This window comes from Eufriesea mexicana, unplaced genomic scaffold (assembly GCF_001483705.2).
Source record: "Eufriesea mexicana isolate 0111107269 unplaced genomic scaffold, ASM148370v2 scaffold1338, whole genome shotgun sequence".
In the NCBI taxonomy this organism is placed as follows: Eukaryota; Metazoa; Arthropoda; class Insecta; order Hymenoptera; family Apidae; genus Eufriesea; species Eufriesea mexicana.
This window is the reverse complement of record NW_016909441.1, coordinates 400790-420718: the sequence shown is the minus strand read 5'-3', so window position 1 is coordinate 420718 and position 19929 is coordinate 400790. Positions and strand designations below refer to the sequence as shown.

At 41.4% G+C, this 19929-nt stretch overlaps 1 protein-coding gene across 1 annotated transcript in view; it reads right to left on the bottom strand.

Moving 5' to 3' along the window:
* LOC108547887 (uncharacterized) overlaps positions 1-19929 on the bottom strand; it is an 87882-nt gene that overhangs the window by 23765 nt on the left and 44188 nt on the right. The window contains exon 2 of the mRNA XM_017900597.1: positions 8329-8691. Coding sequence (XP_017756086.1) covers positions 8329-8691 — 363 coding nt within the window. The remainder of the gene's footprint in view (positions 1-8328; positions 8692-19929) is intronic.

Sequence of the window (19929 nt, the reverse complement as noted above, 5' to 3'; positions counted from 1 at the left end):
GAGGAGACAAGAGGGATTATAAGAGGGAAGGCATAAGGCGAAAGATATTAATTTCACGGGATCAGGTATCTCGGCTGCCGAGTCTCAGATGGTTCAAGTTCATCTCGAGGGAGAAATTTTCATGGCTGGCCAGCGTTTTCTTTGGTAAATGTGGCTTGGGTTAACTTTCATGCAGGAATGGAAGTTCGAAGAGAGGAAAGAAACACAAAATTGCCGGCGACTTGTACCATCCTAACGAAACAACTTGAAACATTTTAAACCGAGCCTCCGCCCCGGAAACCGTAGCTTCAGGTAGAAGCATTAAAATGCTCGAAAGTTCCGACTCGAAAGTTAAACGCACGCTTTCTACTACTTGTACACGATGAGAAAGAGGAAGCGTGTAAGAGATCGACCTGCAGCTTCGAGTAATTTGTCGAAGCTGGTCAACTATCCTAATTTCATAGGGAATAACGAGTCCATGAATCGATGAATCCTGAATTGACGAATTCCTCCTCTGAAGAATAACGATAGTTTTATACATTTATTACATATTACCGTGGAGAGTTTGATAATATTCCAAATTGGAATACTCCTAAGGTGTATTTCCTGAAAATATTTTATATGAAAAATCACAATTAAAGTTTTCTTTTTAGATTCATTTTAACGAACCTAAGTATTGGGGTAGTTAGATTCTGTAATGCAGGCAAATTAATTGTAAAGTCCCGGAATAATTAATATCTGTGATATAGCAATGTTGAAATAGTTAGCAAGTAATAGAGTGTAATAGAGGAAAATTGATTGTGACAGTGTAATAGAAGAAAATTGATGGAAGAAATTACTCGGAAGATAATTATTTAGATATTGCTTTCAATATCGAGGAAACTTCTTCCCAGGGTTCGAATCTTTATCGTATCATATTCCTGCCGCAGTTTCTTTCGGTATTTCATGCTGCACGGTATCTTGTTATTTTGCCGCTGATTCAGAGACTATATTTTTCAAGCTGTCTATACACAATGAGCTTCGTCACATTCATTAACCCGTTTTCCGACGTGAAAAACTCGCTCGTTCTAATTCGAAATGTCTATCGCGTGTTGCAAAACAATGAACCAGTTCCAGTATACGATCTTTCTTTCTCGACCGATGTCAAGATTTAAATTACTTTCATTAGTCACACTTAATAAGAATAATAGTTACGGCAGTCTAAACTGGAAACACCGGCTTGCACGACGCGAACGTTCTTACATCCCGAGAGACCGTGGACTTACAGCTTCGTACAAATGATTTTCGAGTCAAATTTAAATATGAATCGCGTTCATTAATCAAGAGATGGTGTTGAGAAACGGTGTAGCTTGGAAAGTCACGAATGAATTAAATCCATCATGGTTACACGGGCAATTGCATGTAACCTCTCGCAAGGAAGAAAATTCAAGTTAACAGCAGATCAACAATCACTCATTACCATCTACTTTTACGACCATTTTCTATTATTTTTTCAACGAAATACCATGAAATTCCATGAAACGCGGTTATTAATTTTTACTTGATATATAGTAATTCTAAAAGACTATAATCCTGTGATCAACAATCACTCATTACCATCTACTTTTACGACCATTTTCTTTTTTTTTTCAACGAAATACCATGAAATTCCATGAAACGCGGTTATTAATTTTTACTTAATATATAGTAATTCTAAAAGACTATAATCCTTTATGAAGAAAATTCGTACTAGAACTGGGAGCAAAGTGTTACGTCTGCAGTCTGTCTATACAGAAGACACGTGTTCTGAACCGCAGAAGTGCTCGAGCGACTTGCGCAAAGGCAAAGGGTTAAAGGTAACCCTTCTGCAACCTATCTATGGCCGAGACATCTTACATCCGGATGAAAAGACACAGATTCGAATGGTTTAAACACATCTTGAAATTACCCAATTCTTAAAAATTCAGGTCTCTAGTTCCCTCGAGAGATTCATCAAAGACACGCATCCGCAAAGGGTTAAAGGTAACCTTTATGCACCTATCTATGGACCAGACGTCTTACATCTCGATGAAAACGCATGGGTTCGAATGGTTTGGGTTACCGACGTTTCCAAATTATCAAAATTTAAGAAATTCAGACCTCTAGTACCCCCAAGAGATTCATCAAAGACACCCCTTCGCAGAGGGTTAAAAATCATCCTTAACCACGTTTTACACTCCAATGGAAAGGTACAGATTCGAACGTGTCAAATTACAAAAAAAAAAAAAAATACTTTAATCTCAAAAAGTCAGATGTCAGATCCATAGAGACGAGGTACCACCATTTACATTAACGTCTGCGTGATCAGTTAAGTGGTCTGCAGCTATGGGTCTATTTTTATGAGCTTCAGGAACGTCACATTGTTATTATGGGCTCTTGAAAGAACGTTCAGAATTCACTTTGTTTTACTATTTTAACAAAAGTTTCACGCAATTATTGGGTCCGGGTATTGCGAAATCAGCCCTGATCTGATCACATACTTATCAGATAAAGTCCTCGCATTTGGTATCTCGTTATTTCGTTGGATAGAATATGGCACCTCGCAGAAGGTTGCAAAGCCAACAAATCGTACGAAAATTCTTCACAAAATTTTCGTTAAACTCTCCACTGAACCTATGCAAAGAGTTGCAGCGACAGATGCGGTTTCCGATGTACGAATTTTCGACAGGATCACGCAAACTTGCAAAGTATCACGCGACTTGCACCGCAATAGGGTGAAGCTTCCAGCAGAGAGGATCAAAGAGTCGAACGCGTAAAACTAAACAGCCGATGAATTTAACCGGCGCGACAGCGAGTCAATAGCAACGGCGGTCGGTGTTTAACTTTTTCCACTTAGAATTTTAAATGATCGAACGGATTGCGGACCTTTTCCGCGAAGTCGCTTGTTTACCGTGAAAATAATTTGTCTCGAAGACACGCCGCTGCAACTTTGCCGGGGTAAATATTTGCTATCACTCTGTCGGGGGTGGCGTTTCGATTTCTTGCGTGCCGCCCTCTGCGTCGCTCCTCTTCCGGGATCGATAAATTAGTCATCGACTTTATTGCCCAAGAATGCTCGAATATGATGCCATGGCGCCGGTATCCTCGTTGCTTTGCATACACGGGGTGCCGAATTACGAGCACCATTTCGCGTGTTTGGTTATCGCGATGGAATTAGAACGAGAGATTATTTGGCACTTGGGATTGGTCGAATGGATCCGTGAGACGAACCTGACGTGAAAGAAATTTGGAATCGAGATATTTCTCGGTTCAGGGGAATGGGTTAACCCTTTGCACTCGATAGGCGCCTCTCAGTCGCCATTTAATCAGATTCTAAAGATGGATGTTAATTGATATATCAAATTTACAATTACCCAAAGATGCATGGAATATCGAAGTAAAATAATTCTACGTCTTAAATTGCATACGATTTCTTATTTACCGTTTTAAAAATATCGACCTTATGGCAGAAAGTCTTCGAATTACTATTTTCTTAACGAAAATATCGCCCAGTGCAAAGGGTTAAGTATTCCTTCGAAAATGACTAGGAAAACGATTCGTAGGTATTTAGTCATTTATGATTGGTAAAATTATAAAGGCTTATAGTCGATATTAAGTTCAGGACGACACGTGAAATATCGAAATAATGTAGTTTTATGGGTTTAATGATACGATTTAGCATTTCCTTTTCGCGTTATTATAGAAAGTGTTATCGTTTTTGAGAAGAAGAGATTCGAGATGGTACTTTATCGTAGCGAAGACAATCTTGGAGTACAAAGGGTTAATAGAGGGATGTTGGAGAATTTAATTTAGGATTGCGAGGTTGTTTGAAGCGAGATTGGGGTTTTTAGTGGACACAGGGCGGCTTAGATGGCGACACTGTTCTGTCCTTATGGAGAGAGTCATTGATGTCCTATTGATTTTTAGATTTAGGTCAATAATTAAATTGTTAAAAGATCGTTGTCCATATTAGAACTATCAAATTAATCAAAATACCTAGTTTTGGAATTTTTATTTATCGAAGACACGCATTTGCTTTTGACAAAATTAATTTTTATCTTTAATGAGATAAAAACGTAATTAAATGTATATTTACTTACATTGTATTTTCCTGTATACTACTCTAATTAGCGCTATCTATGCATGTCATGTTTAGATACCTTTCGCAGGATAATAGCTGTAGCGTTGCAGAGAAAGTGACGAATTTTATAAAATAAATAATACTTATTTATTTTATTTATTTTATTCTATTTATTCTATTCTGCAGGGTAGGGATGTAGGTGAAATGATATGATTAAAGGCGAGTATTGGTAGCTGTATTAAAAGAAAAGCAAACGAAGTTAAGAAACTGTTAAAACAAACAAGTTAATTATACCTTTCGCGAATAAAGTTATTCGAGCATGAAATTTTGTAATAAAATGCTTTGATAAGCAAAACTGCTTCAGGGACTTTGCTAAACGACTCGTGGATCGAGAACGACGCTTAACGATTTTAAGAACATTAACAATATTAAATTTCATTAATTAGTATGCACATTACGAAGATCGAGGTTGATTTCATTACGCTATTTTATAATTACGTGTCCTTGCAGAATTCGTAATTAATATATATTAGTAGATAATGTTTTTAGCCAAATTAATTGATACCGTTCGTAGGAAAGTCGTTAATGTACATTAATTTTACTAATCTAGTTAGCACGCGGGGGAATATAATTGTTTTTCAAGGATAATTTGTTTGCTTAATTAAAATTTAATTTACATTTGCCAGGTATCGAAAACCGAACGATTCTCGCCTGTAAAGATATTATAAATACCGCGTTAATAATGCTGTCACGCAGTTTCGTTAATTTACCGAATGTCTGAAAATTCAACGTACCATTTGCATTGAAATCGGTGCATGACATTTTACGAATTTATGCGTGATAATTATGAACTTTCGAATCTAAAATTAATCGCTATAAACTTCTTTAAATATCAATCGATATTACAGCGAAGAATAATTGACCGAGAATGGTCGGTAAATTTCCCTCACCTCAGTTGCATGAAAAATTTACGAAGAATTTTATCACGTCGAATATTTTTAGCAAAGTGTGACAGATCGAAGGGCAGTAACCGTTCAATCGTAAAATACTATCGACGTATGAAAAACAGAATTTTCCAGAATATTTCAAATGATGGAAATTTCATAAATTATTATATCCAAGTATCGATAAGTATAAGTAGTGAAAATGCTATGCGCATCATACGCGATTATTTTCAGAATATTTTTGCAAATCAAATTTATACTCATAGCAACCCCTGAAATATGCTTCTCCACCCTCCACTCACCCCACGAGATATAATAAATCAATTTATACGAATCATTACATTCTACGAATTTTATGGAAGTCGGTGTATATTCTCGGAACGTAGCAGGAACAATTGGCGACGGTATAATGGCAGAACTGGATTTCCTTTCTCAATTATTTCTCACAATCAGCCACAGACGCACGTATTTCCAATCGCGAACATTCGGTGTGACGCGACGATATTTCTTTAAATCACGTCAGCGAATCGCGTCACCCGGTGATACGCGGATTTCCTAATTACGATAGAAAACATCTGGATGCTAATTACTCGCGGAACGAATTATCATTCACGTCGGGAACGAAGACAGACGACGTTGGTGGCCGGTTTCGATTGGAGCGAGCGGAGCGGCGCCTTTTGTTCCGTGTCGCGTTGCAATTTCAAGAATTATTTCACGCAACATCGCTCCACCTCACGGCACGCCACGTCACGTCAAACAGCGCGGGACGTGTAAAAATGCTACATGACTTGACAAATATTGCGTACTTATCGTGCGTCACAAGGCACACGCGATACCTAACGCGGGCTTATATCTTTTCACGGGGTATATAATCGGAGTTAAAGTCAATGTCGCGAGAGCAATTGTGTCGCGGCTCGACGTTGCATTTACCGTTTCTCTTTTTTTCCCTTTTTGCTCCGGCTCTCCCTTTTTGTTCTCTTTTATTTAATACCCGCGAAAGGAATTTATCCCACCCGCGGGAGAAAAGTGCACCGGGGGAGAAAAAAAGGAAAGAGAAGAAAAATATATGCAAAATCGATAGGGTGACTCTAAACCGTTACTGAAAAATTGCACGGTAGGAAAATTGGATTATGGTCGCGGGATTATTTCGGTTTCCCCCGGCGAGGCTTTGGGTGTGTTTTTAATCACTGAATTGAATCGTAGATTTGTTACTTCTGGATGAAATTGTGAGATACCGTTGGGAGCGAACAATTTCGGGGAAAGCCCGATAAAGTATAATTAACGATCGGTCGTGCGTCGTTAGAAATACGCGGTATTAGGAACGTGGAAATGAACAATTGATTCGGTATTTTCAGATTTATTACACTTTTTGCCACTTATTCGGCCGAAAACATGGTCGCCCGATTGGTTCCAGCGTGGAACACCCGGCGTCGATATCGACGTTTCCGGTTCCTCCATATACCCGGATACGAAACAACCATAAATTTCCACGACCCCCGAAAACTTTTTAATAGACTGCTGTTTTATCGCGTCTTACGTCACACCATCTCACCGGAGATGCTCTTTGATACCCGATATCGACTGGACAATATTCCCGGCGAAACGATATCGGAATCTGCGCTCTCGATGCCATCCCCGGCCGCCATTGCGTCCTAAATCACCCAGGAAAATTACCCAGGTCCTCGAATGACAACAGGCAAAAGAGAAATTACGCTCTTCTTTACCGATAATATCCTCCTCGCCGAGGGAACGTGACCGACCAGCTCGATTCCTCTTTTGAACGTTTTAAACCGTTCCTCAAGGAACAATCGATCCCCCCTGGGAGTAGAGCAGCAGAGAGAGAGGGTAGAACGAAACTACCCTCTGACTCGACACTATCCACGATCTCGATTTCATATCTGCTAAAAAAAGAGTACCGATAATCCGTGGATTATATTAATAATCTGAACCGAGGCCTGACATTTTGGCATTGTTGACGTGGATATTGCGATCTAGGATTCAATATTTGACAGCCGAGACAGCTGACGTGGCTGGAGAAACGGAAGAGAATTCCAGGCTTGTTTAATCGTTAAGAAATCGGGCTGTAATATTCGTGATCTTTATCTCGGTGTAAGACCCTGGTAAGTTGACAATTAGGATGGCACAGGGGGCAGAGGAATACTTCGTTTGCTTCGTCTACCGCAGTACGATTAAATAGACTAACACTTTGACTGCCATGCACTTTATCTCTCTGCACTCGACGATTTCTTTGGCTAAAGAAGGGTACAAGTTGAAAAATTTTCTGCTATAAAACTGACGATATTTCTTTAACGGTAAATAAGAAATCGTATAACAATTAACACGTACAATTATTTTGTTACATTATTTTAATATATTTGATATATCAATTAATATCGAGCTTCGAAATTTTATCAAATGGCGACTGAAGGGCGCCTCTCGAGTGCAAAGGGTTAAATATGGGACTATCAGAGGGGCCACGATAAAATTTCCATTAATCTTAGGATATAATGATGACTTATCAAACAATAAAGCAAGAAAAAGAAATGGTGCAAATTATTAATGTCTCCTATTCAAACTTCTCTATTTATTTCCATTCTGCAAATATTCAAAAATTGGTTAGAATAAAACAAATATACATTTAAAAAATTAGAATCGTCTCTGGTGACACTGGTGACCATCATGACCCCATTGAGGAGGCAAGCACCGGTCACTGATGACCATCATATGGCAGTCAACGTGCTAACCCTTAGATAACACGTTTATCCTACGTGTTAGGACATCTTCCAATATATCAAAGAAGAATCGAACTTATTACATCATGTCCAATCAAGCTCGCGTGTCTACCACCAGTAAATTTACCAAACTCGCACACAGCAGATGTGTGTACGTTACACAGGTAATGAAACGAAACGGCACATCTGGTCGGCGAAGGACGCGAAGGGAAGAGGAAGGGAATGCGAATGAAAAATATGAAGAACAAAAGCGGCTGTACGAACGAACCGAACGATGTACAGCGATGAACTCTGGATGGAAAGAACGTCCATTAGGAGTCAAAAATCGAGCCCGTCGTAACCATCGTTCGCGCGACACGCGTTCGATCCATCGAATAGAGGAATAGGGAAACGAATGGGAGGTGAATGGGAGGCAGAGAGAGAGAGAGAGAGAGAGAGAGAGGGAGAGAGAGAAAAGGGAAAGGAGGGTAAAAAAGAAGAAAATGGCGGAACCGCGCCGGCAGAAAGGATAATTGGCCCTGCATTCTGTTCGGCATAAATCGGCATAAAGGATCGTAAATCAATGGCGGTTGGCCGTAAATAGCGGGATACTTACAATACACGACCATGGAGGCGCTCGCAGACCGCTCGTCCGCGAAAGTGGATATGACGCACGTGTACTCGCCGGTAAGATCGATACCGGGCTTATTCAATTTCATGGCTCGGTACTTGGTGTACGGATCGTCGCTGGCTTTGTACTTCAGGTCGACGTACTTCCGCGCGGTATCCCCGGCCAAAGGGTCCCTGCCGTATATCCATTGGTAAGCCACTTCGTTGGTGTTGAAGAACCATTTCACGACTAATCCCTTGTTCGACGTGTTCTCGAGATCGTAGTCGCAGTCCAGGATCACGTAATCGGTGTCGTCGGCCTTCACCGTCGGCGGTACGTTCACGCTTTTTATCACGAGCTGCCAGCATTCTGAAAAATCGTAAAAAGAACACCGATGAGAGAGAGAGAAAGAGAGAGGAGGGAGAAGAAAGGTGGAGCCGTGGGGATCGATTCGCGAGGAGGCAGGAGGAACCTCCTTTCCTTCGCACCCTGTCTATGTCCCGAAGTCACGGGGAGAATCGCGAACGACGGTCGACTTTGGTATACCGTAGGTTGAAAAACGTGGCGGGAATTGGTCCTTTCGCGACTGATTACAGGACCTAGGGGGTGAGCATGGTTTTCGATTCAAAGTTTGCCCGAGTCGCTCGGTTCAGAGATTGTAACGAGGTTGGGTTGTTTGGGTCTTACGAAAGAGGTTCTCCGAATCTCGATATTAAATACGACGAATTTTGGGGAATAAATCGATGGAAAATAGGGAAAAGTCGATTTTCCATGATTTTCTGACTTCGTATTGCTTTGTCTATTAAATATAAGCAGTTTAATACGGTATAGTTGAAAATTAAACGACCTATTAGAGCAAAATATGCAAATCGATAATGGTAATGTATTCAGCAAGTTTTCTAAGTTGATAAGCTTCTTAATAGGTAATTTAAATTTATTGTCCGATTCTATAAGAAGGTAGCGAGCGTTACTACTACCTAGTCATTACTTTCCCACTGATTTAAATACTTTGATAAAATTTATGTTCCACCGCTAAATCGATTACAGCGTTCAGATACTTATCTGCAATGGGAGTGAAGTTCACGTTATACCTAAAGTGGAGTTATAACATCTGGGAATGAAATATTCCGGGATATTCTTCTTCCTTCTTCTCTGTTTCCTTTCGTTCCTCTCTTTCATCCTTTCACAGAGGAATTTGCAAAAATTTTTTGAAAAAGATCGTAATTTTTAGTTATACGTAAAATTCCGTGGCTGACGTAGGAACGGAGCATTAGAAACTCATGGTTGCGGGCAACCCGAAAGTCATCCAATTGTTTCGAATTTTGGAGGATGGAATTCTAGATTCGTCACACCTTCTGCCCCGAACGTGCCGTTGATGCTTCAGCAATTATTGTACAAATGAATGCATGCATTGCGTTGGATAGGACACGTTGCATAACAAATGATGCGGAACGGAAATTACTGTTTAACTGCTACGGAGAACGTTATTGCGATATTGTTGCAACGAGATGGTTGCGTAATTATTCATCGTGGACCAGCGTTGCCTTGAGTACACTGCGACGAATTTCGTACAGGCTGATGCAATCCACTTTTCTATGCTAGTCGGGACGGAGTTTGAAAATGTTTTGAAATTCATGAGCGGTACACGGCTGGAAATCAAATCAGTTCCAGCGCATATGCTTTATTCGTTCATTGTTTTGCCCTGCCCTCTAAAAACCGCGCAGACGCGCTCGCGTGTTTCCGCGTAATCACTAATCCACGGTGCAATTTGCAAATTACGCGAACGTTGCGTTATCGTTCGATACATTCCCAGGGTAATTTAAAGAAAAGTATATTTATCGCGACGTTTATCGCGGAAATCTTCAATTCGATTCTTATTCCTTCACAGAGGAACACGACTTTCAGTCAATGCATAAATTTCTTCAATTCTCCATTTAACTCTTTGCGGCACAGGATTTCAGATAATAAAATAAATTCATGTTGCATAGAAATTTTATTGCGTTTTAAATGCAACAAAATTGGTATATTTTTACTAATAAAGGAATCGCATAATGTAAAAGCATAAAATTAGGAAAAGAGATTGTCGCGATAAACCTTTCGCTTGCAACAATTGGTGAATTGATAAATAAGACGAAATATAAACCTACGCGCGTGCAGCTATTGCAATATTTCGAGATGGAACTGAAAATGTCCCACCATGCATTACGGTGCACCAAAAGGGTGGGACACTTTTAATCCCAGCGTGCCTCAAAGAGTTAACCCTGTCACACCATGATTCGATATTTCTCAAACTCCATTTCCATGGAAAAGTTCATTTTTACCAGCTTGCATTATCAGGTGATGACTTGAGACTTCTTCAATTTGATATTGCAAATAACAAATTCAAACATTCAGACTATCACAGTTAATCGTGGATATTATATTTAAATGAATATATTAAATATTTATTGAACAATATTATAGCATAGGGTAAAAATTATTGATGAAATATATTTAATTGTGTTCACCATTTCTCACGATACTCATCACATCAATTCTGAATTGCAACTGACCTATCCAACTACTCTCTCATTTGTTCTCTTTTCTTTCATACGTTACATAAATATATACAGGCTATACCACACTTCATTCATTATATACATCATTTATTTTTACATCAATAGACGATATATATTAAAATCTATGACAACCCCTATGTCATATCTATGTCATCTATGTCCACTACACGAACATATCAATTTAATTTATTTTAGAAGTAGTTGTTAAAGGCATTCGTTCCCTATCTTGATTTCAAATTTATATGCAAAATGAGATAATAACGGGCATCGAAAAAATATCGAAAATATCGATATTCGTGTATCGTAGGAAGACATTAGATGATGCGAATGTATAAACCTAATTTTCAATCAACGTTGAACTTACCACGGCTTAAATGACAATTTTCAAACTTCCAATTTAAAATTCCTCCTAAAATGTTATCGTTTTGGTCATTTTCCTAAGTGACTTATCTTTCAGTATTCGTACAATCAAATTTTCAATAATTTTTCTTAGACCATTCTTTTTTAAGATCTTTCTTTCCTCTCTCATGCATCGGTCGTTTGACCGGAAGGGGTAGATTTTAGTCTCAAGACATCCGAAAAAACGAGAGACGGCGAAAAAAGAAGAAAGGAAAATCTACAGGGTTCTAAGAGGTTTCAGGACTCGGAGCACGTCCCAGTAAGTTCTCCAATCTTATCAAAGATGCAAACGAATGTTTCTGGGGGCCACGTGTCCGATGTTGCCGCAGCCAGCTTGAGACGCCACTTTGTGCGACCGCAATAATTACCCAGGGAACAAAAAGAAAAAAGAATGGCTGGTGATAATTATGAAATATCGTCTCGCGGAAGAAAGCTCTTCGCTCGCCAGGCCGACGGAAAAAAAGGACGCTTCTTTCATCACCGGTGCCCCGGTCATTTTCCTCTCTAGCCGTTACTTTTTTGCGGCGCGTAAACGCTGGCCGCCTGTGTGTCTCACTTTTTCGCCAGTTGGAAAGTTTCCGGCAGAAGACAGAGAGAAAGGGGGGGAGAGAGGGGGGAGCGGGGAGCGCAGCTTTATCCACGACGAAAAGTTCTCCAGCGGAAATTTATGGGGTCCAGTGTCGGGGCCGAAAATTTTCACTTTTCGTTGGGCCACGGCCGCGAACTTACGTACCCTACTGATGTCTGTACCCTGGCAGAAGTTAGGCGACCGCGAGAGACGCGGATAAGTTCAACGCCCATCGTTGGAATTGCGCGTGATCGTGCCTTTCATTCGTTCAACGGTCTGCTGAATTCCCATTCTAATCTTGTCAGGCTAGCACAATGAGAAACGTAACCCGACTGGAATTTTCCTGACGTTCCCGAGCCACTGGAAAATGAGCTGAAAGGACGGTACCGCGGGATGAGAAGTAAGACGAGGAGTAGGTATCATTTTGGAAGCTGATAGTTTTCAGTAATTATTCGAAATTTGAACGGGTAATATTTTTCAACGCGTATACGGATCAATATTTCAAAACATTTTCCCAGTCTCAATGGTGGATTAGCAAATTTATGGCGAATGCTCAGGATATGGGGGTCTAGAGACCTGTATGATGTCTAGAACAAGAATATGTCGTCGACTTTATCTAGTCAAAATCATTTTCAGTCGACAGAAAAATTAGTCTGCGCGTTAATCGTTATGCTAATAATAATCATGACTAAGTTTGCTCTACAATTGTCATCATCTCTATAAAATATATCTAGGATGCTAGGGTTCGTGAGTGCAAAGGAATACTTGGGCCTACCTGGCTAACGATAGATAAGAAACAGCAGCTTTGGGTTCAGATCGAATGGTCAGGGTGATATTTGGAGTGCATATGGAATGACAATTGACAGCGTGCAAGGATTCTATGGCCGGGATGTTTATGAATGATCGAAAAAGAAAGCCTGTGTGTGAAATAATAAAGCCTGCTAGGTTTAAATAAGGGTACAAGGGCTGTCTTGAGACAGTCGGTCAGTTGCAATCATAGATCAGTTGTTAATCTAGTCTTTCAGTTTATACTTTACTCCTAGTCTCATTTAGCTGGTAATAAATACATTGTTACGGATAGCACTTGGAACTTCTCTACTATAAGTTCGACCACTGGATTGCCGAATGATTCCTAATGTTCACGACGCAGAATTAGATTAACCCTAGCTGAACGCTGTCAACTCAACTCGCTGAACTTTGACGGAAGACGTCCCTTTTTATAGTAATCAGTCGCGATTGTTCTTTGCTCGAACATTCTAGTAGATGCTGGATCACTATTCCGGAAGTTAGAAGTCCCCTGAGTATTCTGGAAGGTGCTGGATTACTATTTTCCCGAAGTTATAGTTCATTCTTGTCACTAGGCCGAATACAGGGTGAATATGAGAAACTCGTAAGAATATATTTTAGAATAAAACAACATCTCTTATTCTTCATATTTGCCAATAAAACAGTATCTCTAAACGTATGTCTCATAAAGTGTTAGTATTTTTCGAGAATCATTAACGATCTTCGTTTCGTATGTAATAAGTGAAATATGGAATATAGTGGGCTGGAAATAATAGACTAAAATGGGTCAGACGAAATCCTACTGTCGCTCATCTGACAAATATTCGGCCGAAATGGCAGCAAGTTTATCGAAACTCGACCTCGTCGCAGAGGATGTTACTCATTAATTGTCCGCGCGGTGAAATCAGTTTTCCGCGTTACAAAGGGATGGCCGAAGGAACTCCGGGCCGAGGTTTTCCACTAAACCGTTCGTAATTTCTGTTTCATGCCGCGTTTGCAAATAAATCCTGAAGTACCGCGGAAGGAACGGCGGTAACTTTGTCAACTTTGATTAAGGGCCTGGCTGGCCGCGCGGTTTCAAAGGACCGGGGCTACATTTTCCAGTGAAAGGTACAAGGGACGTTGCAAACAAGACAACACGGTCCAAATCTACGTATCCGCACCAGAGAGTTTGCAACGACGTCGACATGCATCACGGTAACTTGCCAGGAAGGTCATCAGAAGTTGAAGAGTGTCCGTCGTGTGCATTACAAATTAGTGTCTTTGAACTAGTCCCAAGCACTGTCATGGGCCACCCACGCTACCACCTTGTCCATTTAAGCCGTTTGTCTTCAACCCGACATTTCGTCCTGCTAATTTTCATTCATAGCTTCCGCGCGATTGCGTTTCCACGTGCCTCTTTGACGCAAAGGGCATCCTTGTCCTGTCATTGACACGATTGCTCTGGAATGCACGAGGTGTTTGTAAATTCTTCATTCTCGGATATCGGTAATACCTTAGTATAGCGCAGGGATGAGCAATCTTTGATCCGTAGCGTGTTGAAATTGAAAATTTATCCTGTAAACGTTCTTCTAGTCATCTCATACTGTAGACGGGGATCATACAGAGCCCCCACGTTTTCAAGTAGATAAAAATCTTTTGAATAGGAAAAAATTCAGATGACAGCTTTACATATTCCCAACAGAGGTCCGAATGGAAATATCGTGCAATGGTTCGTTTAAACATATTCTTCCGCGAATATATAAACCGAAAAACGCGGGTTTTTTAAAATTCGTTGGTTACGTGTCATCAAAATGCTGGCAGCAACCCAAAACTTCTACGACATTGTTATTAACACAGATCTCGATTAATTAACGATCCAAACTATCATAGAGGAATATTCTTCATCGGAAGAACAATGAAAAATCAGGGTACATTTAGAAAATGAAGAAATTCAAAGGGTGTTCGATGAAGAAAACGGTAGCTTCGTTGTGACGCATTTGAACCGACCAAAGCACGAGAATGAGGGATGAAAAGGAGTTGTAACTACAGCGTTGCTCGTTGAAGAAGAATTCAATTTGTGCGCGTTTACCACGCGAGACAAGAGCGGGTCCCCCTTGGTCGCAGCATTTCATCGATGTCGATGTTGTATCGCGAGGATAATAACAATGATAATAGACCAGCGTAGATGTTTGTTCAGCCGATAATACAGAAACAATTTCAAGGATAACAAAGGAACGGAATTACATCGTTCGACGGTTGATGGAAGCTGAGACGAGAATAAAGCCAGGGAAGAGTAAATCCCTGTGTTCGGCGCCGTTCAAGCGCCCGCGACGCATAAATTGTTAAATCGCTTAAATGGAAAGCTGAGAAAAAATTCACTTGCATCCCGGCGCATCGTAAACCGGCCTGACGGCCTGGCCGTTTCATCGGGATCAGTTTGACTAACGTTACCTCGTTTCTCTTCACGCGTGCTGTCTTTTAAGGTCGTTTTACAGCCCCCCATAAGGTTCCTCTCTGGCTCGGTAAATGCAACGCGACGTCTGCGTTTGGCCAAGCAATCGCATGATTTATTCTTTTAATCAAGCAAAACGAACAGCACGCGAGACGCCAGGAAACGAAGAAAGTAATTTCGTACTTGGCGTGCTCCGGGCTTATGTTTCATTTATTTAAACCCATTAGTGTACATAATACATGTTACAAATAGAGGAGAACGCGGCTTGGAAGGGACAAAGGTCGAAAGGGAGATGGAGCAGGTCCAGATTACATCTAAGTTATAGGATTATGATAAAAAGAATACGATCAATGCGATGTGGGCACAGTTTAAGTTAAATACCATTATTAATATAGGAATGCCAGGGTTTGAAGGTGAATGCAAAGGAATACTTGGGTGTACCTAGCTGATAATGGGCAATAAACAGCAACCTAGGATTTTAGAGTGACGTCTGGACTGCACATGAAAGAATGAGTGACTACGTGCAAGGATCCGATGACTGTATCGAATGCAAATGAAGAGCAAAAGGCGTCTGAGTATTAGTGTACATGATCCACCGAGAGCGAGCCTATGGGAAATGCGTGATTGAGAAAGGGAGCATGAGTATGAAAGAAGACAGTGTGCAAGGTTTAAATGAGGATGCAAGGGCTGTCCTAAGATAATCCTTTACGGAGTTTGAACAAGAATCGATGTGCGAGTGTTAGTTGCGTGATCATAGTTCAGTCATTAGTCTAGTCTTCTAGTTTATACTTTACTCCTATGTCTCTCTTAGCTCGTGATACATAATATATTGGAATAAACCAACATTTCCTATTCCTTATACTTTATATTTGCCAATGAAAAGTATCTCTATGGTATAGAATAGCTGATAAGAAAATAGCAATTACGCGAAGAAGCGCATGAAGCAGAGTGAAGAACAGACTAGGCGTCGAGGAAGAAAATACATAAAATACATTTACAAGCCGTTTCGTGATCGTACTCGCATTAACGTCGGATTATGGTAGCCGAAACGCAACACTTGGAGCTCAACAATGGCCTAAGAACAGGGTACACGGACCATTACTAGACGACCGCTATGATCCATCAAGCGCGCCCCATTTCCAAAGAACCTGCCTACGTTATTTCGATCCCGCTTTAACAGCACGGTGTTAACCTTTTTTTAACGTCATCATTCGTATCAACGTTTCTCGAACGCGTTCCACGAAGGGAGGAGAACCAGCCGACAATGTCTAGTGGCATTAAGCTCGGGAACGGGCGATTTTCTTGGCAGCTAGTGCAGCGAGTGCAAATAAGAAGGGAGGCCGAGCTAACGACCCTGAATTACGCGTAACATTTCATTTTTGCGAAATGATAAATCGTCGCATACATATTGCGTCGCAATGACATTACATACTGACACGTGAACGTGATAAAAGAACAAGGGACTCGCTTAAACACGCAGCCGCGCGAGCACGTAACCGGCTAATGCGCCACTGGCTGGCGCGAAGATGAAGTATAAGCCAGTTTTCACAGGCTACCTTCTGATAAACGAGTTTTCTTCTGCTCTGTTTACCGCTTCTCTACCCATACCCGAACCCCGGTTGCGTGAAAAGCCGCCGTTTCGTCGCTGGAAGGACAACTTGGAAATCCGTGACGATCTTTTCAGCGATCTCGAAGCATGGATGCATTCAGGACTTCGGCGCGAACGCCCGTGTAATTTCTGATCTCCATAGCCGCGGACGACATTAACGGCGTCGGTTTACGGACTAAGCGATGATGAGCGTGGCTCCAGCCGCGTTTCCACGGCGAATTATTCCTGCAATCGCACCGACTATCAGCTGCGCGATCACCCACTCAAAATTGCTTAACGATCGTTTAATATAATGTTTGGTGCGTTCGAGGAATGTGTCTCTACTTTATGGACCATTCCGTCTCCAATCCGATCAAATTGTTTCACCATTGTACCACAGTCACTCCGATCGTTAGCTAACTCTTGTCATACGCTTGACGCCTCGTTAACGAAACATTCGATTCACTTAGGAACGATTCGTTACGATATTGATCCCTGTACTATTAATCACGACGTAATCGCCATTATTGTTATCACGATCTGTTTGCAACTGCTTGCAACCCTAAAGCAACGTTCCCGCCGATCATGACACCCCTCGGGATGTCAGGTTCAGCTAATTGGAATACGGTAAGAGGAGTAGAAGAGGAAAAAGGAATAGCAGACATCAAAAGGAAAGAAATATGGAATCTCGCAACACGCTGCACTAATTACAGACGCGATAGGATCTCACGGTGTCAGTCACCCGGGTACCAGTGTCGATGGAGAGATAGACGCGCAGGCCAGAGCTAGTTAGGACACTCTGGCGATATCTGGACGCGATTTCCCGGTGGCATCGCGCCGCAATGGCGTCTGGTTTCTTCGTGCACCTCTCTCGGCATGTTCTCCAATTGCGTAGACAGTTTTCGCTAGATCACGATCGCGATACCGTCCTCAATTATGATAAATTGCGTATAATTATGTCGGTGGCCGGCACGCTTCGCGGGGAACGGGGAAGGAGAGGCTCGGGGGCAGTTTATCTGGCTGATAAAAGGGTAGACGAAGGAAGGTAGACACGGGAATGAACGATTTGCATGCTACCAACTTAATCAACACCCACACCTTATGAACGATCCTTTACCACCATCTACCCGGTAAGGTCTCTTCGAGCGGGCTTATCGCGATACGAAAAATGGTCGAATGTCATGCTCGCCAATATTTCCCTCGACCAGCCAGCCCTGTTATACCGGCGATAATCTCGAGCTTGCATCACGCTCTGAAACAAAGCGTTCGGATGTTTAGTAACGGCCAACGACGACTTTTGAGAGATGTGTTCCGCGTTTATGGAACGGGAGCGACCGTTCTTGCGTACAGCTGATGTTTCGTCCGGAAGAGCCGTCACCGAGCTGTAATTCGAGGTGAAAGCTGGCAATTTTTGCGAGAAATATGGAACCTCTAGGCTCGACGCTTGTCTTCTCTTTCGCAGCGCGCGTTAACCCGTTTTTAATCTCTCTTTCCCCCCTTTCAGTAACAAAGATGGCGATTTAAAAATTAGTTTCATTAATTCGCGAATTTCGTGCAAATCGGGAATTTAAGATCAGTGGACACCTAGACGAATGTCAGTTTGCTCCAAATAACTCTTACAACTTGTAAAAGTCTTACTTTCCGAGCAATATTCAAACACGGCCATTTTTGTCATTATTTCCTTAATGTCCCTCTACTAGAAACTAATTTTCCTGTTATCGCTTCATAAAAATTAGTTCCAAAGACCCTGGCAAATTAATTCGAGGCCTTTTTTATCGTTGCATAAAAGTGTCCGCGAAAACTTGTTTACAAGACTCTCCGGTTAATCGCATAATCCAGATGTTCACATGGTTCACCCTGTAAGTTTCTCGGCCCTTTTTCCCCGGCTTATCTGGAAAATCTAAACTCGCGAACTACACAGAAGGTAGGAGGAACCCGAAAGTTCTTCGCCAGGTATGATCAACTTCGAACACGTTTCGCGTGTACGTGCACGCTCCGTATATTCCGCGCTGTTACGCCGAGCTAAATGCTTCAAACGAAAGTTTCATAACCTGAAAATTACACGGAGATGGTTGAAGAACCCGCAAAATCTGCACAGCTCGCGACGCGTGCATTGATCGCGAGGGACCGGACTTGCTCGTTGCATGAAACAGTATTATTGTTGCTTGTTTGCAATTACATCTAACGTCACTGCTGGGCGGAAAGGGCTGGATCAGAGAACTCTATGATTAGAGAGGCTTCGCTTCGTAGTTCTACAGGGGTTCTTCAACATCTACAAACTGCGAATACGTAAGTGGCAAACGCGTTATTTCTCGGTGCTGAATGATTAGAACGGGACGTGATTGCGGGTCGTTAGAGGAGAGCTTGGTAATGGAGGAGAGGGTACATTGGATAGTAACAGTGATATCTTTTTCTTCGTGGCTATTGCTAAAATTTTTACGAGACTCTTGTTGAATATCAAATCTACAATTTCGTTGAAAAATTGTTAATTTTTTATTTTTTAACACGTTAAATACCACATAAGGCTCTACTAGCGACGTTAGACTTTTCGTTTGCGCTCAGGAGATCCTCTGGGGCCATCAAGTGGGCCTAAACGGAATTGCAAGTAAAACAGACTGGGTATTTAACGTGTTAATATATGTTACTTCAAATAATTCCGAAATTTACACGCAGAAATTTATTAAAAAAAATTCGAAATTTATTAAAAATTCTACTATTGTTAGGCCTTTTATCTTTTCACCCCTGGGGTTCGTATCGCCACTCCATTTTCTGAAATTAAATATTCGACACTGTTTAATGAAAACACTATACCTTCGAAACAATTATGTTCTCAGGTTAGGAAGCTTTCGATCCGTGATTTACACTATTTCTATTTTTACCGATGCGATTCTTACATCTTTGACATTTTCCTGGAAAATAAAAAGCTGGACCATATTCCAATCTTGCTTCCTAATAAAAGCAACGACTCAGTGCAAAACTACTGTCAGTGCCTCGAACCTGTGTCGAGGAATTTTTCTTTTTCCTTCCTCTTTCGTCTTTTCCATAAACTCGACGGTGTCAAGTGGTAGCGAATTCTTGAGCGCCCTGAAAGGGTGCGCGAATCGTTAGATGCGATGAAAATGCGGGCAACGCGGATTCATTAAAAGACCCGGTTGGCTAGGTGTGCCAATGCAAAGCTCTTCATGTCAATTTTTTCGACGTCACCCGGTGTAGATAGGCAAAGGAACTGCGAGATAGCCGGTGATGTTTAAACCCGCTGACGAATACGCGTGAA